A 27488-nucleotide genomic window follows, 5' to 3' on the forward strand; every position below is an offset into this window, starting at 1 on the left:
AGGAATTGACAGCTCACTTCTTAAAATAACAAAAATACACAGACATGCCGAAAATACACAATCCCACTTTAGCCTTGTTGAAACCGTTTTAGCCGAGAGGCAATTTCTGCTGAAGCCAACCCCCAACGATCAAGAAGAGCGGATTGTGGAAACCTGTGGGGAACCCAAACAGGTCTAATACCAGCGATTATGATTTAAAAAAAAGCTACTGCTGTAGAAAATTGGATAAAAATAGACAAGGGTCTAAAAAATAAGAAAAGACCTCTAACAAAAGAGAGGGTGCAAGTATGTGGCCTTATTTTCTGCGGCACAATCATAACAGACAGCAGGTCAATATCTACAATATAAAAATAAATTACAGATATTGCCCGTGCAGCTAAAGTTTATGATTGTTGCAAGTACAACCGACGTATAAAATCTCACTTCATCGCTCTTCTCCTCCCCTCTTTCTTTCCCTACCCCCGCGCTCCCAATCTCTACTGCAGGGCTTCACCAAGCCAGTGGGCAGCGCTGTCACCGTCACCCATGGGTGCCTTCGGGCATGGCGGGGTCGGAGATGGCGTGTGCAGGGTCGCAGGTGAAGGACACGGTGATGGCGTATCTCGTCCCCCATGTCACCTTTTCTACGCGGTGGAGGTTCTCCGAGCCGGAAGAGAAGAAAGAGACTCGTCCTGGGAAGGGAGGGAAAGGAGGGAATGGATAGGAAAAGAGGAGAGAAAAATGTTTCAACAGGAATAGTTTAATGTTGTGGGAAGTATTTGCTTTATTTCCATAAATGAGATAAAAAGATTGATATTAATCTGATATAATCTGTGTATTGTACAGAGCTGGAGCCAGGATGTTTTATATATTGTTTAACTCATACATGAACATAAATGTAAAAAAGACCATTAGAAGTTATGTGTTGAAGCTATTTACAACAGTCAATAAATCAAGCTACTGTTTTTATGTTTGTATTTGTGTATCACTGAATGAGGAAATTTGGCATTTAAATTGAGTTTAGTTGTGTTAGAAGGCATATTTTTGGACTTTTGTCAGAACCTGCCTAGCTTTTCCCCTGCTTCTACTTTTTATGCTAAGCTACACTTCGCACGTACTGACTACAGCTAAACTTTTGTCTGTCATGAACATAACTCCCCTTAAAATAAAAACATAAAAAAGGTACATTTACATTCCTGACTTCATAATATTCTACAACATTAACAACTTTAACAGAGCCAAACTAAACGTTTACTTTTTCCACTTTCCATGCTAAGCTAAGCTAAGCTAACCATGCCCTGACTCCTGCTCTGTACTTAGTGCACAAACATAAGATTTTAAAAAGGAAGAAAGAAAAGAGAGTAAATAAGAATTTTTCCCAAAATGTGTGAAAGCAATTTGTAGAGACAGCGTGACAAAGAAAAAGAAAGAAGCTGGAACCATGAAGAGATGAAGTTGATATAAGGACACGCTCGATTCATTCCAGGACAGTATTTTAGCAAGTGCTGAAATGCATTCCTTTGACTGTCTGATTTTAAATGTTCTTTTCCTTGGATCTACACACAGTGTGAGTTTGGTGAAGTTGCCTCGGGGGGTAAATTCTCTTCATTTATGAGAGAGTTTTCTTCGCTGGGCCAGCTAATGAGCTATTGCCATTAAACAGCCAGCCTGGTTCCTTCTAAACAAAACCTGCTCAGTCTTAAATAGACATTTTCATTTATGTTTACATAGCTAGTCTGCAGCTGTATCCTATAATGAAGAGATTTATATTTGAAAAGTTTTCAGACACTTGTTTCGTTATAAAAGTTCTACTTTCTTTGCCTTTTGAAGGGGTTATCTCATTATGTGAATATGAATAAAAAGTTGGAATTATTGTGCCCCAATCTCTGTGTGTGCGTGTGTGTAAATCCCCCCGGTGAGGCATTAGTTGAGGATGTCAGGGGAAATCAATGCTCAGAGTTAAACAATGGAATTTACACTGAAAACCCAAAGAATGGGTAAAACGAAGAATTAATGCACAAACAAAAGAGTGTGAACAGCAAGACAATAAGTGGTGGTCTGCTTGTTTTCTGTCATTGAAAAAGAGGGCATTTTCAAGTGCTCAAATTAGCCACACGGCTTTAGATAACTGCACAATGAAATAATCTCTGAAAATAATCCCTTGCACTTGTCAGTGTAAGCGTTCCAAGTGTTTACTGTGAAGGACCCAGCAGATTCACTACATTCGGCAGAGCAGATTAGTTGCAACACAATGGAGTGTTATTCACAGAGGAATTCACAGGGTTCACACTAATTAAAATCACTTATTTCCAGGGCATTTACAGGACATTGTTCACAGATTCAACATTTTATCTCAGTATCAGTAGTCTATGCTACCGATAAGACCAGCCCTCATATGTTTGGATATTTTGTTTTTTTACCAACCCCAGATACAAATTTTTCATATATTAATATGTTATATATGAAAACTCTCAACAAAATATAAACCAAAGAATGATGCTAAAAAAAAGAACTCTTAAAAGGCCCCCTGCACTAAAAAATGTATTGTTACTTCACTTGGGTGCTGTCCTTGTCACTGTGAAGAATGATGTACACATTACACACATGCCTGCTGAAGGAGGAAAGTTTCTCCACGTTCATCTTAAATCTTAATGCAAGTACCTATGATCATACTGGTTTGGAGCCAATCGTGGTCCAGTATACAACTTATACAAGTGAGTAAATCTGAAAACCTCCTGTACTCATACTTCAGATTCTGGATTTTTCAAAGATGTAGAAAGAGGAGAAAAATTAAATTTTGAGAATTTTTTAACTACGTAATTGACCTTTTGTGTGAAAACAACATTCCAAGCACAATATTTGTATGAGTGTTAAAATATTGCCTGAATCAATCAATCAAATCAATTATATTTACTCCTTAAACACAAATTTGGACATACATTTCTAAGGTATTTCTATGGAGATACCATATTAGTAGGATTTCATGTATACTCTGCCATGAATTGGTGTGGTTTATTTTTTTTACGACAGGGAGCTCTATTTTTTAAAAAAAAGCCACACAACAAATAGTCAAACTTATCAATACATACATTTCATGCAACTTTTCATAGTTCTAGCAGGTCATATAAGCTGTAGCTCTATGGCAACGGTAAAAGCTTTACAATATCTACAGGATATTGAGGGATTTCAACCATCACTGTTGCAACAACATTGCTTCTCTCATTTAATCCCCACTCCAGACCTACAATAGCCGTGTGCCCAAAGGGAAAAAGGAAAAAAAAAGAAATACCTGATGATTGAGAAAATAATGTGGTAAATTATGTCTATTTCCTCCAGACAACAGCAGTATCTGATCATTATCTCTTCAAATGGAAAATATAAACTGTGTAACTGCTGTCACACAAGTAGTTATCTTATGTACCCAACTGTAATTTACCAAATAATGCCTGAAGTCGTTTCAATATATATTTGAGGGGTCTAGATTGCGTGAGAAGATAAACAATCTTACTGAGACTATATATGAAAGTATTTTCTTGAGTCATGTAGAAGTGGGAATTTTATTCCCCTAAGCCATGGCAATGTTTCCAGGAATCAAGGCTGTTTTAATAAACTCTGCCTCTTATCAAATGGCAGAGGGGAGCAGTTTGCTCGCAGTATAAGTCTAGAGGAGAAAAATCTATGAACCCTTGATTCCCAGTAATGGTTTTAGTTCATTTCCAAACATGTGTACAAGAGTCATTGTCTCAATTTTGCATCTGAGGCATGAGTTGTGCTGCTCATCTCATGGAGTCCTCCTGGTATAATAAAAAAAAAAAAAAAAAAACTGATGTTAGGTTAGGGGGACCATTTTAAAAGACTGAATACCAATATCAGCCACTAAAATACCTCTGGAGAGTTTTAACTTTTGGCATTTCATTTGTTAGTGGCATTTTAGCTGAGACGAACCTCTGTAGTACCCTGCAGTGCATCTGACTATAGGCACTTCATGTAATGAGTTGAAGCTCATTTGGATTTGTGAAGCAAATATTTTATTATTGTATGGATTTCTGATATGTGCCACTGCTCCATTAGCTTTCTGAAAGTGGTGGTGGGTGTCAGGATTTCTTAACCTACCCAAATGAGTAAACAAAGAGTACATTTCGTAAAGCAATAACTCCATTAAAATGGTCATTGCTGTTTAAATTTAGCTAACCAGATGTGGCAATTGTTGCAGTCTTTCTTTACATACACTTGTCATAGTTGCTTGCTTTACTTTATTGTATTCTGCACTGATGGGTAAGTGTTTACCCGTCACATTTCTGTCTCAATCAGTGTTGCACCAGTTACTTGAAAAATGTAATCACCGACTTATGTATGGTATGGTATATATAGTACTTCATTGTTGTTTTTCATGTTTCCTATTGTATGTGCTAGAGTCTTGTAGTGTATTTATCATATTCTTGTTTTTTTTAAGGTTACACATCTACAGTTGGAGAAATATATGAAATGCAGATGGTTGTGTGCATCAGGGATCTCTGAATGGTTTGGTTACTATGAAAATTATATAAATAAAAGACAGGAGCCTTTACAGTCACCAGATCTCAACTGAACTGAAGACCAAATAAAAATGTTGGACCAACATGTAAGACAATGCTTTCTACCACCATCTCCATTATACCATTAAATATAAACTTTAATCTTTAAATTGATTTAGTGATGTCGGTGAATGTCTCTGAAGCTCCATGTCCTTTTGTTGTGTCTGGCTACATTTGTTTTTCTTTCCATCAGCCGTGCTTTGGTCTCTCTTGCAAAAGACATATTGATCGTAATGAGATTACCTGATTAAATTAAAGTTGTTTATATAAATGAGGGAATGTCTTGTGAAAGAATGGTGTCCATCCTTTCAGTAGAGTTCCACAGACTTGGCTAGGTGCACCGAAGCTGTTCTGGAGGTTTGTGGTGGCCTGAGTCCATACTATGTTGGTTTTTGCCTTAATTTTTCTGTGGAAAAGAAAAAAAAAAAAAAAAGGTCTGACGAAACCTCTCAACTCCCCCCACTCCCCTTTCTCATTTAAGTGTCTGCCCTGCTAATGGTTCCTCTCATCACCAACACAGAAGTGGACGAATTTAGATTTGACAAGACGTAAGCCAATTCTGAAGATGTGATAGAAAAGCAATGTCATGACAAAGATAACCAACCACCGCCATGAGTGGATTTCAAAAAGTCTAATTTACTTTTGAAATGTGGAACAAGTGGTATATAATGGCTCTCTATGTAACATGGAAGACGTAACGTAGAGTGAAAAACAGATTACACAATATGAACTTGGGTGGCCCAGGCCCATTTTGCAGAGTATTTTAGTTAAAAGTAGCCAACTTATTTGTTTGTTTCAGAAATTCTCATGCCAAAAAAGCTATCTTGTTCCCAGAAAATTGTGGTAATGCACTCTTTTATCAACCTTAATAGGAAATTTCCAAAAACATGAATTGCTTAAGCTATTTTTAAGTAATTGAAAAAGTGGCCTGATTTTTTTACATTAGGTTTTTATTGACATTTGCAGAAGAGCTAATGCATTTTACATTTTTAGTTTGTATTGAGTGAACAGAATAATAGCTGGGAAGCAGCCACAGCTCAGAGACAGAGAGACAAGAGACAGAGAAAGACACAAAAGTCACCTACAGAAAATCTAATTAACAGGAATTGATGACAAACACGCCTTGAATCACTGATTGATGGATGTGATCTATGGGAAACGCACTGCAGAAATAGTATACTACTTTATTTGGAGCACTAAATCAAAGAGGTTTTTAAAATGTGAGTTTTTTCTTTCCTTCAAGTATAAACCGTGGTTAAGAATCATAGCTTCTAAGTTTTAATTCACTGTTAATCTAGTTGCTATCATTGAACAACTACTTCACTTTGTCATCAAAAAGACTCCTGCTTCCTGGTTCATGCCTCCAGTCTATTTTAGTTTTTAATAAAAGCTGCACATCACTGATTTGAACCTTCATGTTTCCGCTGGAGCAAAATACTCATTAACACTACAAGCACAGTCACAACATGTACAATATGGATGCACTGTCCAGTCATAGATTACTCCCACAGATTCATAATTAGTGGAGGATGAATCACACAGGCTGTGAGGCATCTCTAGGGAGGGTGGAATGAGGTTCTAAGAGAATCTCTCAAGAACATTAGGAAACACATGTTAAAAACTTAAAAGTAGATGACACAGCGTGACGTTGACATTAAAAGCCAGTTTAAAAATAGCATTCCCTGATTTATCTACCTGGTTGACTGTGTGACTTAACCCGTAGCTACAATTTAAAACCCTAGAGAGGGCTGATAATTATATAAGCCTGTAGAGGCTGGCGCTGTTCTCATCAGTGGTGTCACATGTTTACAATATTTATGCTTATGTATAAAATGAATATATACAATCAATTATCGGTTCACAAACACTACCTCAACAAACATCAAGAAGACAGATACAGTTTTATGAAATCGAAATTTGACATTTCGGTAAAAGAGCAGAGGTGCTATTATACAGGTAAAGCCAGCATGTTTAGTGGGCGTCATCTATCATCATCAAGATGACATCTATCAATTAAAGGGGACCTATTGTGCTAATTTCCAGCTCCATATTTCTATTTTGGGACCCCACTGGAGGGAGTAGCTTTGTGTGACTCACAGTTCAGTTGCATGCTTTATGCAGCCTGTCAGTTCAGCCTCTGTCTCTTAACAGGCAGTCTTAGCTCCTGTTTAATTCCAGTGAGCCCATGTGTTTTATATATTTATTGAATTGGGATGATTGTGTAAGGGTGTGTATTTATTACAGTCTATTTTATATTTCTCATATTCAGGCATGGCACAGGATGACAAAGTCTATTCTATTCTATTGAGTTACTGCCGAAGCAAACCCAATATTTCCTGCTTTACTGCTTCAGATTAAAAGCTTTTAAATGACTTTTATTGTGACAAATTTACATGATTACCCCCAAGACATTGGAAAAATGCCATAATAATAGCAGAGTGGTAGTGAACTTTTGCACTGTGTGTGGATTAGATGACCATTTAAACAAATTCTGTCACAAGCTGACATCAAGTAAGGCTAAAAGTAGAAAAAAACAGCATTGAGGGCAGTCTGAAGTCGATACTTTTTGCTTATGGGGATTCTACATATGTTGACTTCATTATTTGATATGTTGGCCACGTTTAATATAAAATGAATGAATCCAACATTGTAACATTTGATCATGAGACGAGAAGAGATCTGGGAGGCTTACCAACAAAGCAACTCAACTGAAGTCAGTCTCACTTTTTTGTGTTTAACATTTTGAATTTAATAGCTTTGCATTATAGTCTGTCGGTCGGTTAAACGAGGAAGCAATGTGAAGGAATGTGAAGACACCCTTTCAGTAATTTATGCCATTTTAAATGATTAAAGGGCAACTCCACCTATATATTTTTTAATAAGGTCAGTTTACCAATCATTAGGAGTAGTCACAGTTTGATATGTCTTCTGTGGTCTGAAGAAATAACCCTGGTGTGTCATCAGTTAACTTTGCTTGGATTGGATACTACAAATTTATAACAGAAAGCCTGAAGCGTCTATAGAGTTTGAAAGAAATTGATGTTTGACAAAGGGGCTAACAACAAAGAAGCTACAGGTTTCATAATAGAGAATGTGGAATGCTTTTTGAGAGGGACTCATAATATGGTTTGAAAGTCATGATTTCATGATGTAAATTTGCCTGTAATTTGATCATTCAAACTAATCAAAGCCTCTTGAGAGTTATCCAAACTGCATGGAAGTGCAGTAGTCCAGCACTTACGCTCTTAAAATAACTGCGAGATCAAGCGATAATGAAAATAACTCTTAGTTAGCGACCCTTATTTAATATCACATGTAGATGCAAGAGCATTACAATGTGAATCAGCCCTATTATGCACCATGAAGCAGTCCAGACACATTCCCACTGTAATCAGTTTCTGTATGCTTGCAGAGGCGCCGCCGCCAAGGTCAAGCTGGTGGTTTTAGCCCTGCTGAGGTTATCTAATCCCCCTGTGGTTCTCTAAGCTGGCAAGTTAACCCATATTGGCTCTCTTGACTGGCAGATGTGCCTTTTTTCGCTCTTTGCCCTTCTGTTGCTCCGCTTGTATCAGCCATTCCCAGCCAAACACCATATCTCTCTATCACATATCTACTCGTCGTTTATCTCCTGGCCATTTTCTGTCTTTGCCCACCCTTTACCCCATCTCTCTCCTTTCCCTATGGGGCACGCTTTTACATTCAGCAAAATCCATAAGTCATCTGTCTCCCTGTCCCCCTCCTCTCCTCTTATCCTCCACTCTTTTTCCTCCTCCATCCGCCTGATGCTCACTGTCATTAATTTCTCGACTTTTGCTCTTCCTGATAGCCAAGTCCTGATTGTCTTCCTGGAGTTATAATTACACCTTATTCGTCACTGTTACCTGGAAAGAGCTGTGATTATCTCAGTGAACTAATCAACTGTCCAGATATGAGGATCAGAATCTCAACAAGTCTTAACCTGTCAATCAACTGCCCAGCATGCAACAGCAAGAGATTGTCAATGAGGCAAAGGTGTGTTTTAGCAGAGCAAAATAAATGCTCTTGGCCATTGATGTATTATGCATGGCCTTTTTTTTTGCTGTGCCTCCTCCTTGATGCATCTCTTTAAATAAAAATCACAGTGACAGTGGATGGGTTCTTTGACAGGTCTGTCATATTTAGATTCTTTTAAATGCTCCACTGAGAATTAGAAAGAACTCGTTCTGCTCCCCTCTTGTCAAATCCCTTCCATTCTTCTTCTTCTTCTTCATCATCATTGGGTTTGGGACCAGCCTGTCACCATTCTCTCTGCTGTGTGGAGGTTATTCTCACTCCACTGATGCAAGCTGGCTACGCAATTCACACAAACCTGTCACGGGAGGTGAGGCGCCAGGCAAGTTGCAGTCACTCTTCATTACCGTATGTCCTTCAGTCAACATCCCTCACCAATCCTTCATAGGACACTGTGAGTTGCCCAAACTCTTGCTCACTGACTGAGTGAGGAGCTTGTGTCTGACTGGCACATGGGGAGTTAGATGGAGTGGATTGATTAAAAGTGGCAGAGGAACTGGATAAGAAGGTAAGAGCTGATGAACAAGAGGGTGAGATGAGGACAAGAAAGCAAGAGCATGGAAGGAAAGTGGAGGAAGGGACAAGGTAAAGGGAGATGTCAGAGGATGGTTTACTGTCAGATATGACAGGGAGGAAATAACACTCCAGGAAGAGGTAACATCCTTGGGAGGAGAGGTGCAATACTGTTTTCAGAGAACAGGGCAGGAGATATGATCAAGGACGGGTTATTTCATATTATACTTCTATTTATACAATGCTGACATCTTCTCTGAAAATCTTTAAAGGCTCAGTCACATCAGCATTTAAAAGAGTTGCATTTCTAAGTGTTTCCCTGAACATGTAAATTTGTGCCACTGACAAGTAGAAAACAGTATTGACAGAGCCGACATTCCACTTTCATACAACCCTCCACTTTTGTATAAACTGCTCCACAAAAGGAAGGCCCTCACCCAGAAAAAACATTGTAATTTAAAACAAATTTCATGCATTTCTACATCACATAATCTCTTAGATTTAATCAAGGAAACGGCCATTTCTACTAGTCTAGATTAGCTAGATTGAGGGTGCTATGAAAACCAAGAATGCATCAAGAACAGTATAGCATTGGTTGGATAAGGAGAGGAAATGGTTATTAGAAGAATGGTTATTTCATATTTGAAATTATATTTATAAAAACATTGTGCAGCCTAAAATGGTAGTAGGTTGCAGGTTACTTGGTTATTCAAGGTTAAACAATCACAATATAATTAGGATAATTATACCTGGCTTTTCTTAATACATAAAATCTGGATGAAAAGGCCTCACAAAAGCTCTCATGCCAGTCCCATCTGTTTATTTTACACACAGGTTCTAGTTTTTGATATTCTCAATAGCAGTACCAGCTGAAGTAGTTCAAAAGCAGATCATTATAACCTACGTGATCTCAAATCAAGGACTATTTTAATGCTCAACTCAAGTGACTTAAAAGACTTAACTTGTGCCTCTCTACCCTGTATGAGAAAATGACAGAATAACCATAATAATGAAAGCACAGTGCAGAGTGGCTGGGTGAAACATTATTATACAGAGTGATGCTTCCTTGTACAGAAAAATGCTTCCATTCAAAGTCTGACAAAAACTTAAACTAAAACAAAGTGGTCTGTTGAAGTCTAAGTAAGTCACTTCCCATCACTGAACATTTTACTGTTTCTTAATTCAGACACAAGCGCTGCTCTGTCTCTCACTGCACTGTCAGTCTAAAACATCTGTTTTTTCATAACTTGTTTTTATCAGTTGCTGCATAGAGTAGAATAACCATTGATGCAGGCTGCTTAAATATAATCTCGTAATTGCAGGGCCTGTATGATGATAAGTTTATTTTTTAAAAGACAGTGGTAGCAAGTGTGGTAGCAAAACCAGAACTTTGCTTCCACTAATTGAATAATGGAGATGCATTTGCTCCACTTGTTCCATTGCTCAGACACATATGATTACACTGATTTATGGTCCCCCTCCACTCAAAAATGCCTTTGTTTATAGTTCCTACAGCTGGATGTTTGACCTTGTTTTCACATTCATCTGCTGAAGGAGAAAAGTTTCTCTGTGCTCACCTTAAATCTGCTGTACATACAGCGTGATTTGTGACATTACAATTAGTTTGGAGCTAATCGTGGTCCAATATGCAACTTATACAAGTGTGATATGGAAACTTCACAAAGCCTCTAGTGCACACACACTGAGAATGGACTTGAGAGTTGAAGGAGTTTACCAGTTACACTTGTGAAATGAAAAATATTTGCATATTCTGGACTTTTAAGCAGAAGGGGGAGATGTAATTTTAGCATTTTAATGAGGACTTGAACTTGAGGAAAATACACATTGCACTCAAATTATTATTCATATTTTCATATACAGTACCAGTTAAAAGGGTTAGACAGACCTTTCCATACTCTTGAGTAAGAAATTGTGTCCAAAGGCTTGACTGCTACTGTATCTTAAAACATATCTGCAGAGGACCTTCATTAATATTATTATGATAAATACATGTTTACATTGTCATTCTGTTTCTGTACATTGTAATTTGACTATTGTAATTATTCTGTCTACTCTCATTAAAGTAATTTTGTGGATTTTTTTCTTTTTCCCCTCAATCAAGCATAGAAGGATAAAGCGTGTCGTATGTTATTCAGACTGTAAAACCCACATAGAAAATGTTATGATTTTAGGCTACAGTAAATGCATGAAATTGACTAGACACGAGTTATACAGAGGATTTCCAGCTTGGCCCTCATGTGAAATTCCACATCTTTTCTTTGACATTCAGTAAGTAAACCAGAATGCTTCCCAGATCTCTCTGTGTTGGTTTTGAGCTCAGAGACATTGCAGAGGTGTGCGTGATCTGTGTATCAACTGGCTGCTAGACAGACTTTCCACACCGAGGACAATAACGTTGAAAAGTTAGACCGGATCGCGTGGTGAAATTGGCATAGCAAAAAGGGCTGAAAATTAACCATTCAATTCCACGGTCATCTTAAAGAAGTTCGCAAACTCAGTCTGGCACATTCCTTTAAAATGACCAGAACGGAAACTTTCCTGATTTCCCACAAGCTCACCGGAGAACTGGTCCAATTCTCTTGGTTTTTAATACCTCACATTTACCTCTGAAGTTCCACGGTACTCCAGGAAATTGTCCCTAAAACTCTGTATGACTTCTTTTGTCATGACCTTTTTGCATAAGAAACTTTAAAATGTCCATTTACTCACACATTTTCTTTACGCTCTCTCTCTATATATAGACTGTATTAACAGACACAGACCACTGTATTTCCTTACAGATCAAAATATGGTTATGTCTAACCCTCCGGGTACTATAAGAGAGGTTTAGCCTAATCCCCTGCACCTCCACAGTGCAGTAGTCCATGCTGCTGATTACCCACTTACAGAGGATTACACCCACTTTGCTACACATGTGTGCACTAAAACCACCTCCAGATTCCCTAATGCAGCTGAATAAAGCTATTACAATTTTAAACCTCACTGTGTTCATGAAATCCGTTATCTGTCCTGCATCAGTTACTTTAAGTGTAGTTTAATAGATTTATACAGCCTATGCAACGGGTTACAAGATGTCACCACCTATAGACTGGATTTACTATACCTGGCTTTACACCAGGTCAAGCATCACTGTCTAAAGCTGAGGCTGGAAACAGTTTTACTTGTCTATTTGATCAGCTTTACTCTTTAACAGCTGGTAGTTACCTGCCCGTGGTTCCACTGTCCGGTTGGCGTTTTGGTCCATGAAGATAAATCTTCCTCCAGTGAAGTCAGAGCCATAGTCAGACAGGTAGAGGAGGGAGGTGTAGTCAAAAGAGCCATAAGTCACCTAACAGAAAATGAACAATAACAGTGTTAACATGTGCATGTTTAGCAGGTAGACTATTTACTATGTTTGACATTTTACTTAAGTGTGTTAGCATAACACACTATAAACAAAGCATAGCTGAGGCTGATTGTAATATCAAGTATTGGACAAATTCGGGTTTTGACCTAATTATGGTGCTAGAAAAGAGACAGGTTCAACAAAGTGATTGCAATTCATCCTGAGAGGATACAAATGTCTGCACCAAATTTCATGGCAATATATCCAGTATTTGTCAAATTTCACTCAAAACCACAAATGTGAATCTCATCATGGCAGTAGAGGGAAAAATCATCATGATACATCGTCTGGAATAATGAATGTGTGTGTATACAAATGTTGTGCCAATGCATCAAATAGATGTCAGGATAAGTGAAAACGGATGGAAAAGTAAGGGGATCACCAAAGTCCAGAGACCAGAAATGTCAAATTTCATTGCAATTCATTTCATAGTCGTCAAGATATATTTCAGTCTGGACCAACGTGGTGGACCATCCAATCAACGGACAAACATTGCTTTAACATATTTAAAACTTAAAAATGAACACTGGCAGAAAATTCATGACCACCAATTTAATCAACATTTGATACAACACAACTATTTTAAATAGAGTAATGTTTGGTTATTGGAATCTCTCAGAGGATACCTACTGCTCACTCCATACTTGAACCTGAACTGTTCTTCTCAATATACCATTGGGATTGATTAAATACAAGAAGGTGGTTTATTTGAAAAAGAAAATCAGCAGTTAGCTGCTGCACTAACAAGAACCTTGTGATAGCCAAACATAACATAAAATGGGAATATACTTGACTGTTGCACTTGTGCAACCATTTTATGCAACTAAATGGATTGTAGTCTCAAGGCAGCAGTGTAAGCTGGATCCTTAAGCTGTAGCAAAATGCATTCATGCAAAATTAACTCTTCTGTGGCCCGTTTATTCTGCACAAGCTACAACAGCACTAATAAGAGAAGCTTAGATCCATGAAAGCCCAGAAAGTTCCAATATACAGTGTGTAGTGTTAGTAATGAAACATCAAAGAATACGTTGACAGGAAACCAGGAGTGGCTTTATGCGAGTCAGAATGTAATTTTAGACTTTCACTTGATGGAACCTCAAAGAAAGAAAAACAAAGTGAACTGCAGAGAGTTTGATGAATCACCAAAACAACTTCAAAACCACCAAGTTTGAAGGTTCAGCCAACACACTGTGTTTCCAATTGAGTTCTAAAATTTCAATATGCAATTTTTTACATAAAATCATGATTAATACAAATTATCATTGGGCATCTGTCTGGAAGTCCATGCCTTTCTAAATGTCTTAATTAGCTGCAGCTGCGTTTTCGGCAATTACTGGGATTCCTTAGGTTGTATAGGCATGGGAAGCAATAAACTGGCTCATGGTTTACAATGTAAGACAGCAAGTGGGAGTCATACCAACAACAATTACGGAAATGAGTGAGAAACTTAAGTACTGAGGGTTGAGAAACTGCAGGGTTAGCTTCAAAACTGGTAGACAGCTAACATGATATGATTTTTGCCCTCTTGGGGAAACAGTGGAATTAGCTAGAATCACAACACTGACCCTACAAAGTCATTAATGCGAACATGTTAGCAAACAGCCAGCAGACAGCAACATTAGCATTAATTTGGAGTCATGTTCCAGGTCTAATGTTATTTTAAAATCGCCATTTTAGCACTGTTTTGGTCACCTGAAGGAAATGTTTGGATTTTTAAATACTACACTCTCTTTATAGTAGGCTGTTTACAATGTAAAGCAACGAAACATTAGTAAGTTAGCAAGTTGCTAACTTTGTCATTTGGTGCTAGTGAGAAAAAGGAGCTGAAACGAGCTGAGGGAAATTAAAGCGTCAGATGATAACCCTCATCGGGTTTGTCTCTGCAAGCAACTATTGAACGCCAAATGGTTCATTAATCGCCTTGTGTTTTTGCAGTCACCAGGCATGTTTTCCTTTAAAAAAAAAAAGCATTTAATAGCACCATACACCAAGTGGTGTTGTATACATCTGCAGCAATTTCACTCTTTGTCCTCCCTTCCCAAATGGCATTGCTTGGCCTCTACAGTGCCTCAGGTAGTATAATTTGTCTGAAAGTTGGGGCTTTCATGGTAGAGGCTTTTGCATTTAGACATTTGGCTTCATCTAAGTTTCTTTTGCTGCTTCAGTCCTGCAGCAGTGCTTCATCCTTTAACTGAACAGGGGGAATCGAAGCCACCCAATAACCACGTTCAGGTGTCTCATGTGCCACTTACAGTCTGCTGAAAAGCACTAGGTTACGGAACAAAATCAGATGTCAAAAATCAGTTTTTTGTCATTTGACAGATTAATACTAATGGTATCTTCTTTTACAGCAAGTATACTGTAAGCATGGCAAGCACTACAGTAAATCAGCCTTAAACCACAGAGGTCCAGTTCAGAGTGCAAAGGTATTTTGAACTAGGAATAATATGTGAGGCTATCCTAAAATTGATTAATTTCTAAGGAAAACATCTGCTTGTAAACCTTTGGATCAATTTAACACCCTAATCCCTGCTTAAATCTGTTGAGTTAAGTGTGAAATATTACAGGAGAGTACACCGTCACATATTTGATTAAGGAATTGATTTGACTGACCTAAAGGTAAACTTTGATAACATGCCTCTGTCTCTGCTATACCTCTAGACCAGAGAGACATTAGGGATTTCATTCACATTCAATTAAATAGACAATTTAAAAAAAGGCCTTGTTTGTTGGTGTAAGGCAAGCAACTTCGATGATATTTAATAGATAAAGTAACGTTAGGAGCCAGTGTTTACTTCAGCACATAATTTGTAGGTATGTATATGTCAGCTGAAAGTGTGGGATGGTTGTTTATGTGTACAAATTTAATAGCTTGCAATTTCTAAATGTAGCAGCATCCACCCACTGGAAAGGTGTAACAATACTGTATTGAGAATTGCCTCTTTCCTTACAGACATTAAGTGCAAGAGGTAAATTGCCACAACAATTGTCAGAGTGATTTGTAGCATTTGTGTTTTCAGTGCTAACTCTCTTGTCTGCAATAAGTATTTAAGGCTTATTAAAATGAATCAAAATTAAAATGGACAAATAAAAATCATGCCAGAAGAGAAATTGAGGTGTTCAGCAGCAGATTGGGATTTGGTACAGGATTAGTGCCTAATAAGTCAAACATTAAGACAAAAATTAATTAAACAAAGTGAACATAAAAGCACAAAAAACACAAGAGAAGAGGTGATAAGAGAGGAGATTTGGCAGGGAAGAGGTAAGAAGATCATCTTAGGCTCTCCTGGACCACTTCAATGAGTTTTCAACAAACACGAACACATGTAATGTTACATCCATGTCCATTGTATGCTGTTTTTTAACAAAGACAGCCAAAAAACAAGGCGATAAATTACCCAATTGGCTTTTGATAAGCAACCCCTTCCACAGTTCATGGAGATGTGGAGATACAAAACTTAACACAAGGTAAGACTTTGGGGGATAGACCATTACATGTTTTGGCAAATTGATTCAAGGTCAGCAGTTCCAATCAACCCATCAGAAAGCTAAAATTTCAATCCAAATCAATCGGGTCTAGAGGCTGATGATCGCCATATCGGCAAGCTGATGGATTTCTTTACATCAGAACCAAGACAAACCAAGGTCATGAATTAAACATCCACAATTTCACATTAGTGCCTCCACCTCTAATTCAGTTTCATAATGTATTGGAGTTTATTCCTGCCATGAACGAGATAAAAATCACTTTCAATGCTGTCATACTACAACTGGTGCTGTGGCACTGTAACAACAATATGATCGATGGGGAGAAAAAAAAATCACCACCAAAGACGTCATAGGCCATTTACATTTAAATGAGTGTTGGGTTGGCCAATTAGCCCCAAAATGGCGGCAGAAACAGATGGGGAAGAGAAGTGGGTCCTTCCAGATTAAATTATTCCAGCTGTCGAGGGCCAGCGGGAGAAGATGAGGTGACAAATATTAATATGACCGTGAAACCCATATGAGATGATAGTGAAAACAAAGGACAAAGCAACAGCACACAAGCTATGCTCTGAGGAATACTAAAAGCAAAGTAAAGTAATGTTGGTTTCTCTCTCTCCCCTTTTTCTGTTTTCTCATTTAACAACAGAGGAATATAGATACTGAGATGTTTCACTTTTATGACTGATGCCAGTAAATAAAGCCTCCAAGCCTATGTCTACGCCTCCTAACTTCCTTCAATCAATTCTGGGGTTGCCCCCTATTATAAGCTGTCTTTTTGAACTAAATAACTTGTCAAGTATTAAAACTTTTTCTCCCCAAACCAGACAACCCATATGTTTAAAACATGCCTCAAGGTCTTCTCTCAATCCCACAGCAACTTTAACGTCTCATGACAATAAACAAAGTAAAAAGCGAACAACTAAGATTAAAAGCAGGGACAAAAAAGCAGAGCTTAATGAATATTTATAAATTATGAGCGGTGTATGACGTCAAGAGTTTACATAACCAAACAGAGGCATGGGCTACAGTAAATTAAGAAGCTGCCTTGAAGGGGAACACCAGTTATATTAAGAATTTATGTAAAAATGGCTGTTTCACGGTTCAGAAACATCTGAAACTTGCAGGAGCTCCTTGTTTGAACTGATGGCAAAAGTGAATGTGAGAAGACCAAAGGGGTTTACTGTGTGCAAAGGTATAAGTATGTGTGTATTCAGTGGGAATTTCTGAGGCTTGAATCTGAAAATCAGGTAATACTGTCTACACTACTACGACTATTCTTCAGAGGGTGCTAATTAGACACCATGTAAAATTCATATCAAGATAACCTTTTAAAAAGATATCAAAGCATATCATTCATCCTTTTTCTGCTGTTATCCGGGTTCTGGTCCCAGTGGTAGCAGGCTTACGGTCAGGTTATATTTGAAATTTGTATGATGTGTGGTCTGACCACACCTGTTCTGAATGGCCACACTTGAAGGCGAGGTGAAAACCTGCTGTCTAACAGATTAGGGAACTTTGAGACGGTCTCTCCTTGAAGAAGACGTTGACGTGTTGCTGTGCTGGGTTGAACACGTGAAAAATGACGGAAGTAACAGTGTGAGGGATGAAAAAGGAGACCCCCAGAGAGAAGTTTAAATCCTGCCTTCTTTTACACCTCTGCAGACATCCCAAATCACTGCATGAAGTGGCTGTACTCATCAGATTGACAGTTTCGGAACGTTAAAAGAAATAGTGTTGGACTCAAACTGCCTACGATCCGACAGGCACTTCTTTAAACACACTGACACCAAAAATAAATCAGCCTACAAGCTCTTCTCCAAAGCCAAGTCCTCCCACGTGATCCCAAGGAGTTCCCAGGCCATATGGGATATACACAGTAATTCCTCAGGCAATTCCAGATGTTACATGGTTATGCCTGAAAAACCACCACACTAGCATCCTAAGCAAACACCAGTAACACATCAACTTTAATTGCAAATTCTGTTTTATTCCAAGCTCCTTCTTGATGTCCATCTGAGTTTTAAGAATGAGCCTAGCCATCTTGTGAAGGTAACTAATTTCAGGCACCTGTATCTACAACCTAATTTATCTTGGTCAATATTCAAAAGGTCATAACCATAGGTGAAAGCTGAAATGTACCTCGTGCATCAAACTCAACAATCCATCAAATAATCCATCGGTCAATTAATAGTGAGCAGATGACCAATCTCCTTCTTTTTTTTTTTTTCCCTGCTTTTCCTCCGAATACCAATTCAACATCTAAACTAACGCCAACATACACCATGCATTTTTTGAAGTCAGTACGGTATCAGCACTTTTATAATCCAGTGCGACAGACTGGTGCATGACTACATGTTATCCGTTACCTTATCTATGTGTGGGTGCCAGTACTCGTCATGCTGGGTCTTGGCTTCCGTGCTGTTGATTCTGGAGAAGAAGGTGGGCTTGGTGAGGTACATCAGAGTTGGGTCCAAATCAAATGTCTCGGCAATAGCTGCTTGAATTCGCTTGCGTACATTCCTGGCGGTGGGAAAGACACATAAGATAATTAGTTAAGAAAGTATGATTTATGGATGTGATACTATGAGGGGCTTTGGGCGGCATTGTCAAAGCAATGCTCGTCAAGAGGATGTCTCAACTGCAGCTAAGAGTTTATGAGGATCAATACAAACCCTTTAGATTGAACCTGCTATAATAACGTAATTTTTTAACAATATTGGATATCTTTTCCACAATGATAAGCAAAGGAATGACTGAACAGGTGTATATCAAAAATCCAAACATTCATTTTGTAGACCAACAGCATCATTATACAATATTACTCATTTAATGCCTCATCAAATATAGAAGAATGCTGCCAAAGGCGTTATAATAAGGATAGTATTTACTGTAATTTTTCTGTTTTTTTTAAAGAACGCGTGTCACTTTTTCAAAAACTGTCTGTGTTTTGGCACTGAACTCTTAGAAAGTACAATACACGCATGGCTGGTTTTTAATTAAGCTTCCTTAGTCACCTGTAAAGCTGGAAATCCTCCTGAGTGAACACCTCCCCGATCTGATCCCCAAAGTACCTAAAACCACATCCCCACAGCACATTCACAGACAGGCAATTCCACACACAGACAAAGCCAATCAGAGGCACAAGAGCAGACAGATAAAAACACAAGCACAGTCACAGCGGTGGGGAGAAAAGAGAGCAGAGGAGATGGGCTCTGTTAGCATAAATTAAACGTTGGCAGCACGGCACAATGCACCCGTAGGTGTGTGCCACCCAGCCTTCCAAACATAGCAGGCAGTAAACTTCTAACTGCTACGTTTGAGGAAGACCCCCAGTGGAGAGTGGAGGGTGGGAAGCGGTAGCAGAAGTGCTATCATCATCATTTCCTGATTAATATCAGCCAGATGGTCCCTGAGGATCCAGTGTCAACCACCTGCTCAGTGGAACGAGAGAAAGAGATGGTAGGAAACTGAGGGAGACGTGAATGGAGGGGGTAGATGTGTAAAGGTGGGAGAAGGAGAGACAGGAGCAGATGATCCAAACAAAACTGAGTTCGGCTGGCAGTGATAAATGAGGGCCATATGGGTCACTGGACCTGTAGAGGACAGCTTACAAGAACTGACTAAGATTGATGAGTAACTCAATTTTTGGCAAATATATTTCTGGAAATGATACATTTTTTGCAAGATGTTCAGCTGAACATACAATAGATGCACCAGGCACTGCAAGAAGGAGGCAAGGAGAATCATTAAGGATCCCAACCACCTAGATAGCCTTTTCTCCCTGCTGCAGTCGGGAAAAAAGGTACCGGATACACCAGTTCAGAACTGAGAGGCTCAGCAAGAGCTTCTACCTTCAGGCCACTAGGATCCTTAATGAGGTCAGCCCAAAAATGCCCTCCCCCACCCTTAAAATATGAATTACACATATATTAACACTATACCAATTCTATTTAAACTCTTTTCAATGGAAAAGTTGAAGGAAATAGTGGGATTACATTTCACTTTACCTTATATGATCACATGGGACACATAAACTTTATCTATTGATAGAATGATTGATTGAGGCACAGGAAGAACACAGAGAAGATCAAATACAACAAGATGCATTCTCCCACCTGTAGATGTTGACAAACTGTTTTCCCATTGACAACGCTCCAGAGTGCAAATCCAGTATGGAGGCCTAAAGGGGTCAAAAGACAAAAATAGGACTTAGTGCAAAAGACAAGTAAAAAAAGTAAGGACAAATAAGTGCTGGCTGTTCGATGCAGGTCAGAGCATGCATGGTATAGTCATTGTTTCGAGGCTCTGCGCCGTTCCCTCGGTGGCCTTTCATAGTGTGCTCACTCTGCCCTTTACTTGTTATTGCTTGTCAACTCTGTTGGGACACTGCTCTGTTTTTCGCAAGCCAGAAAAAAAAGAAGTCATTTTCTTAGAAGTTCCCCTGTTGGTTCCCCTCCCTCCACTTAAATGTCTTAACACTTCGTAAACAGCTCCTTCATTGGCTGAGGACCAGGCCTGCTGGGAATGGAGAGCAGGGGTAGGGCATGCCAGGGACATCCAGACGTCTTAGGACAAGAATATGATTTATCTGCCAGAGCGGCTCCTCAAGCCAGGTCTGTGCTTATTGTACCAGCCTGCCCTCTAGTGTCAAGATAGGTCAATTACAGCAGCAAGTCTAAATAAGGGAACAAACTGTCATGTAACAAAATATAATATGGACAAATAGATTAGAATAGATTTCTATTCTGTATTTTCCTATTGTCATCAAATCCCATGAAGACCAAATGCAATAACTGAATGGTCCTTTTCACAAACATTGTTTGTGTATCCAAAGCCTGATATATCTCATCCCTCTGTGCTGTACACCTCTGCTGTTTTCCACAAACAATTAAAAACACATCAATGAGCAGCACTGTTGCACCAGGTGACATGTTCCTTCATCACGATGAACGTGGGCACTGTTGTTTATTCTGACTCAGTTGCACAAACTCTGTCCTGCTGCTGTAAATACTCACAAGAGTAGCAGTTGTTATTAATCCACAGCTGAAAATAGAGTCCAAACAAATACACTGTTTACTGTTTGAGTAACATTTGCTAAAAGCTGCACAGCCCAGCTGTCTTATGAAATTACTGAGCCATATGTATATGCCATATGTATATAAATGTATATATATATATATATGAAAAATAAATAAAGTGCCACAGATAGGGGTTGAGATACATATTAACTTTATTTTGGTTCTCATGAGATTTGTTAAAAATATATTGACCTTATCTTGTATAAAAAATTGTTTATAGATCAATTAATTATGTATTTATGTCAAAGCTCTGGCAGAGACTATTTTTTAAAAACTTTCAGTGTTGGCAGGTTCAAGGGTGATTTTACATCTGAGAGTCCACAAACTTGTAAGAAATAAAATTTTAAAAAATCCTTTCAACACGTGTGTATCATCTGGACTCTAATATAATGTTTCTCAGCACCACTAGTTCATGAAGGTCTTCTTGACTATGATATAATGATAATGAACAAACAACAAAAGGCTATGAACATTTTTTTTCCTGTAGACAATAACCCATGTCAGGCAAGTTTAAAGTCTCTACAAGTTTAATTTCATTAAGAACTGACATGACTGAAAGCTGTACAATGATTGGTTAATGGGTAAAATTAGCAGAAAAACAAATACGGACTCTTTAAAATACAGTTGAGAAAAGAAAAATGAAATGAAAAGTATTTGGAGATATACTCACTCCTCCCCCTGAGCCAGCCAGCGCAAGCCCCCTCTCAGCCAGCCTGCGTATCAGATAGACAGAAAGTATTAAAAATGATTCACATCAACCACACAGAGAGAAGACACTGAATGGAAAAACAAGAGAGGAAAATGACACACTCTGTACTCTTGTTTCACAGTTTTTACCTCCTGAGGACCTGAGCTTCCTCCTTTGTTACCACGTTGTCTGTAACTGCACGACCACACTTCAGAGGGGTGCATCCTGGGAGAGAGATAAATATTAGAGCTTCTAGAGGAAGTATCTCTAGTTTTTGAGGCTTTGGGTAGAGTGACAAAGTGGCTGGTAAACAGACAGAGTGCAAGGTAAGGAGTTCATGGGAGTTCTATTCATTAATGCCACAAAATGCAGGGTTCCCCTCCAACTTCTTGACAATGATAATTTATTGGGCTAATCCTGAGACACCCACAGTGTTTTCTTTAGACACTGGAGATGCACAGTTTGAACTCCAAGCAGCCCACATGTTTAATAAGATAAACTGCCAATTTGTACTTTTATTTCTGCCAACAGTTTCTTCAAAGGGTTTCAAATTGTATTATTTCACAGGAGATTTGGCAGGCGGGTTTATCCTGTAATTCTAGATGGGTCTGCATTAAAATAAGTTGTGTTTGGAATTCTATGATTTTTTTTTTCTTTCATATTATTCATTCACTATTTCTGTTTATTTCCAGCACATTGGGGATGTATTGCGTATGTATGTCAAAATAACCGGCCAACAAAAACTGCCTCTGTCAGCCATCGGCAGTCTTACCCCATGGTCAAAAAATCTGAAAGACGTCACCTTTGGCTTCAGGAAGCCTTAATGGATATTTTGACTATTTCTAAGGTTTAATAAATAAATGATTGTTCACTAATTGAGAAAATATTTGGTTGCTCAGTAAGCCCCACTCACCCATTAGCTTTGTTCAGTGCATTCAGACCAGTTTCAAAAAGTGTTAGTGATAGAAAATAAAAGGAATCAGAAGTGTTAGGGCTGCAACTAAAGGATATTTTTGTCACTGATTAGTCTTCTGGGGTTTTCTCCATAAATCAAGTAATCGTTTAGTCTACGATATGTCAAGAAGTACCGGTAGTAAAAAATGCCCAACCCTTTCTTGTCTTGTTTTGTCTGACAAACAGTCCAAACCCCAAAGGTATTATATTTACAAGTAAAAATGAGACAGAAAACAGAAAATAGGTTAAAAATCCTCACATTAGAAAAGCTGGATCCAACACATTTGGGCTTTTTGCTTGGAAAATGACTTAAATGATTAATCGATTTTGCAAAACAGTTCTAGATTAAGATCATTCAAACAATCAACTTTAACATTCGATCGTTGTAGCTCTAGGCTGATCGTTAGGTGCACTTTTTTATAGCTGCAGTGAGGTTGAGCACAGTTACACAAGTTATTTTATTATAAAATGCACAGATAAGTTTAAGTTTACTTTTTAAGTATTATAATAAGGGTTATTTTATCTGCACTTTTTCAGTTAGTTACGCATCCTAAACTATGTCAGGATTTAATTTTAGAATTCATTTTTCTATGTCACCATTTTTATTTGAAGGTACCTCATCTAGTTCTTGCCCATTAAAAGCTTTTTTTTCATGAGCAGGTTTACCAAAAATACACTCAATGTGTTGTTCAGTCTTCAGTGACACACACACACAATACATTATAATGAGAAAAACTGAATGTACTCCGACAAACAGGAAGAGAGTTATCAGCTGTCTGCAGGTGTACAATCGAAACATAAAAGCACCATGAACAAACAGGATAAATCAGACCCCTTCGCCACACAATATATCCAAAATTACCCCACTGATGGGAAGTTCTGGACTATTGACCTCACAAGCAGTGATCTGGTTTGTCAATTAGCTTGAAGTCAACATGGCAATTACTCTTTTATCAATAATGCGAGCCATTATTGAACCATTATTGTTTTGTACGCACCATTTCAAAGTATTTACCATTATTTACTGTCATTTCCTGCCTTTGCTCTATTTCTAGATGTGTCAGAATAAACCTCTTGATGCTGCCTGAGGTAGAGCACCAAGGATTCCTGGAAACATAACTCCTGTTTACATACAGAAAAACTCCGCAGGGCTCCTTTAACTTCAAACCCTTCAGCTCTTACGGGCTTTTTTTTAAGCTTTCTGAACTGCACACACTGTTTTCAATCAGCTGATGGAGCTTGCTCTGGTCTCATGGAAATGGATCTGTTGGCACACATTCTCTGCTGATTTTTTGATTTAATCTGTAGCATTTTTAGGATATCCTAAAGTCATGCCTCTACATGACAACAGAGCGAACTCCATCTGCCAATGAGGCTCCGAAAAAAGGTAGTAAGTAGATTTTGAGGTAGGATTGTTTGTCAGACAACTATTTTCAAGGACAAGCATGATGCTTAAGTTGATTTTTTTTTTTCATAACCTTATTTAAGTTTAGTTTTAAGATTAAGTCATGCCACAGTACATTGTGATTGCAGGTTATCTCACACTACCTTGTAGACATCCTCACTTCATCAAATAAAGTCATTGGTACTGCCTCGTTCGTCTTATACTCTTCTCACTGCTATGTACATGGTAACTTTATATGAGTGTCTCTCTTCAGCAGCTTTGAACAAATCTTCAACAGGTCAAGCACTCCTAGAGTACAAGTCATATTATGATAGGCCTGTGTAATATTGCCATCTAGTGGCTTTCTTAAGTTGCTGCGTCACACTGTAACTCTTCCACAGTTTAAGAGGAAATATTTTTAATTTCATTTTAAAACATTATTTGAAACATATTTTCCTCTTTAGGTTCCAGTTTTAGTTTTTGTTATAATATCATATCTCACCTTGACTCCCTGTCTCTCAAAACTAAGAGCCAGGCTAGAAATATTGGTGTTATCCAAATCTAAATTGTATTTGTCATATTAAATCAGTAACCTCATCAGCTCACTTCCATATAAAGAATATTGCAAGAGACACACAATGTCAAAAGAAGGCCTGGAAAGCCTTACCCATACCTTTAATTCCAGCAGACTGGATTATTGTAATGGTCTATTTACACTGGCTACCAGTCACCCAGAGAATTGATTTCAAAATGTTATTGCTTGTTTATGAATCACTTTGTGGCTCTGAGACCATGCTTATGCCATGTAACCCTTCTAGAACCCTGAGGTCATCTGGGGCCTGCTGGTTGTTCCAAGGGTTAGAACAAAAAATGGTAAAGCAGCATTCTGTTATCATAAAACACGGACCTGGAATAACCTTCCAGCTGAAATTAAACAAGCCTCGACTCTACTGCTTTTAAGTAAAAAACGAAAAACTTTTCTATTCTATATTGCCTACCTTTACTAGTTAAGTCGAAGCTTTTGTTGTGTTATTTTATTTAGCTTGTACACTTTTTTGTTTTAATCACTCTTTAAGGCACTTTGAATTGCCTTTGTGTACCAAACTTTATACAAATAAAGTTGCCTTGCCTTGCCTTGCCTATAATGACAATGGGCAAAGCAAAATCCAACACCATTAATGCAACAGTGAATTAACAAGTTACTTATAAAGTAGGTTTCATTTTGTACCAGTAGTGTTTACACAGCTGTGAGGTAACGCCTAACTGTCTAACTGTCTAAACTGCCTGACTGCCTGATCCAGAACTCAATCCAGAGCCTCACCTGGATAGCGTTGGTAGTTCTGATAGTCTTCAGAGCACTGGACACTGTAGACTCTGGGCTGCGGAGAGACCAGCTCACTCTTGCTGACCAATGTTTCTGTGATGTCACTGTCCAGAGAGGACACGTACAGCCACCCAGCCACCCCAAACACAGACAGAGCAACCAGCAGCAAGGCCATGAGGCCTCGGGAACTTCTCCATGTGGATCCCTGCCGTAGTGCGTTACCCCTGATGAGGACAGAAAATGAATTGATAAAAGCGACAGAGTGAAGTTACTGCCACCCACCTCATTAACACACAGAAACACAAAAACATAAAAACATAATGCATGAAGAAATCACAAAAATACAAAAATAAATTAATGTACAAATGTACAAATGTATAAATAAATAAATGCAACTGTTCAGAAATGTAGAAATAAGAATGTAAATGAATAGAAATTAATTATTTATATCCTGATTAACAATTATTATGTTGTGCTTATTGATCCTACAGTTGGATATTTGAGCTTCACTCTGCAGAATGATGTACAGTGTGTGCAGTGTTTGTTTTCACATTCATCTGCTGAAAGTTAAAAAAGTTTCTCTGTGCTCATTGAAAGTCAGATGCATAAAGCATGATTTGTGACATCACAACTAGTTTGGAGCCAATCCTGGTCCAGCATGCAATTTAGACAAGTGCAATGTAGAAACCTGAAACCTCCAGTACACAAACACTGAGAATAAACATTACACTGAAGTAGGAAACATCTTGTGTCCAGCTGTTAAACTTCTGGCATTAAATACAGTCACCACCCTCTTTATTAGGTATGCCTGTGTAATCTAATTCAATCCAATACAACAACTCTGCTTTAAATTCTACATTCATGAAAGTTTATACATTGTTTTAGTTTTTGTTGACATTGGCAAGAAGGTGATAATTTATTGTTGAGGTCATAGTGGGTGATAGTGATGTATTATGGTGCATTATATTGAATGGCGCTCCTAATATTTTGACCATTCCATTAACATACATGAGAGGGGCAAAATATTAGGAATACCATTCAATATAATGCTTAGTATGACCTCAGTTCTAAACATAAAGTAAAAGTAGAATCATCAACATGTCAACAAAAACTGAAACTTCAAAAAAGTTGAATATACAAGGAGTCAAGAGCAGAGCTGTTGCATTAGATGGAATTAGATGGAGTGGCCAGTGACTGTATATTTGCACATTCACTGTATATTTGCATATTCATGGTTTTCAAAATAAGGAAGAAGGAGCAGAGGTCATTTAAAAGGATTTGAATGTGGTCATCATTAATTTTCTGTGGAAAAAACATCATTCATGCATTCATGCATTACTGTTCTAAGCAGAGTAGTATCTTTACACATGTCTGGAGGTTATCTTGTATTTACATGTGCATTATTTTACTTTTTAAATGACCTTATATATCTATAGATATAACTATGGTCACTTTTCGTCCTCAACACTAACAGGAAAATGGGACACAGTATGTAATGTGCCAGTGAGTGGAAAATATTTTAAGCACCAAGTCACGACATAGTAAGCAAACACAACTGTAGCATTAGTATGTTTTACCTTCTCTCTGCGTTGCACCAGTTTGACATTCATTTCTAGATATATCCTGGTTTCCACCTCTTTGTTCTTAGTGATAGACCTAGCACTAACACACACTAACACACACACACACACACACACACACACACACACACACACACACACACACACACACACACACACACACACACACACACACACACATATATATATGTCACACCCTCGTTTTTTTGTTGACTCACCTTTTAATTTTCTTCTCTATCTCAGTTGCATTGGAGCCTTTCGCATTTCTCTGTCGCGGTAACGCCATTTCGACTCAAAACTTCTGCTCCGTAGCATTTAGAAAACCCAGTCCAGCACGTCTACTCCCTGCCTGCCTGCTAACCATATTATACACCCCGCCACCACCACCTGAACCGCTGCACTTCCTGGTGAACGCCTATCGGCCAATCCGATTAGCTGTCCTGAAGAGAAAGCGGCGTTTTCATTGGAC

At 38.3% G+C, this 27488-nt stretch overlaps 1 protein-coding gene across 1 annotated transcript; it reads right to left on the reverse strand.

Moving 5' to 3' along the window:
* On the reverse strand, positions 1-27409 carry uts2r2 (urotensin-2 receptor 2). The gene is made up of 9 exons (XM_053341155.1): positions 27238-27409; positions 25437-25663; positions 21927-22002; positions 21760-21802; positions 20127-20191; positions 19026-19082; positions 18378-18531; positions 12342-12465; positions 1-671 (listed from the first exon to the last, which is right to left on the reverse strand). Exons 1-9 carry the CDS (start codon positions 27303-27305, stop codon positions 520-522), a joined length of 966 nt encoding a protein of 321 aa, XP_053197130.1. The 5' UTR covers positions 27306-27409; the 3' UTR covers positions 1-519.
* Between the last annotated feature and the right edge of the window lie 79 nt (positions 27410-27488).

This window comes from Scomber japonicus, chromosome 20, assembly GCF_027409825.1.
Source record: "Scomber japonicus isolate fScoJap1 chromosome 20, fScoJap1.pri, whole genome shotgun sequence".
In the NCBI taxonomy this organism is placed as follows: Eukaryota; Metazoa; Chordata; class Actinopteri; order Scombriformes; family Scombridae; genus Scomber; species Scomber japonicus.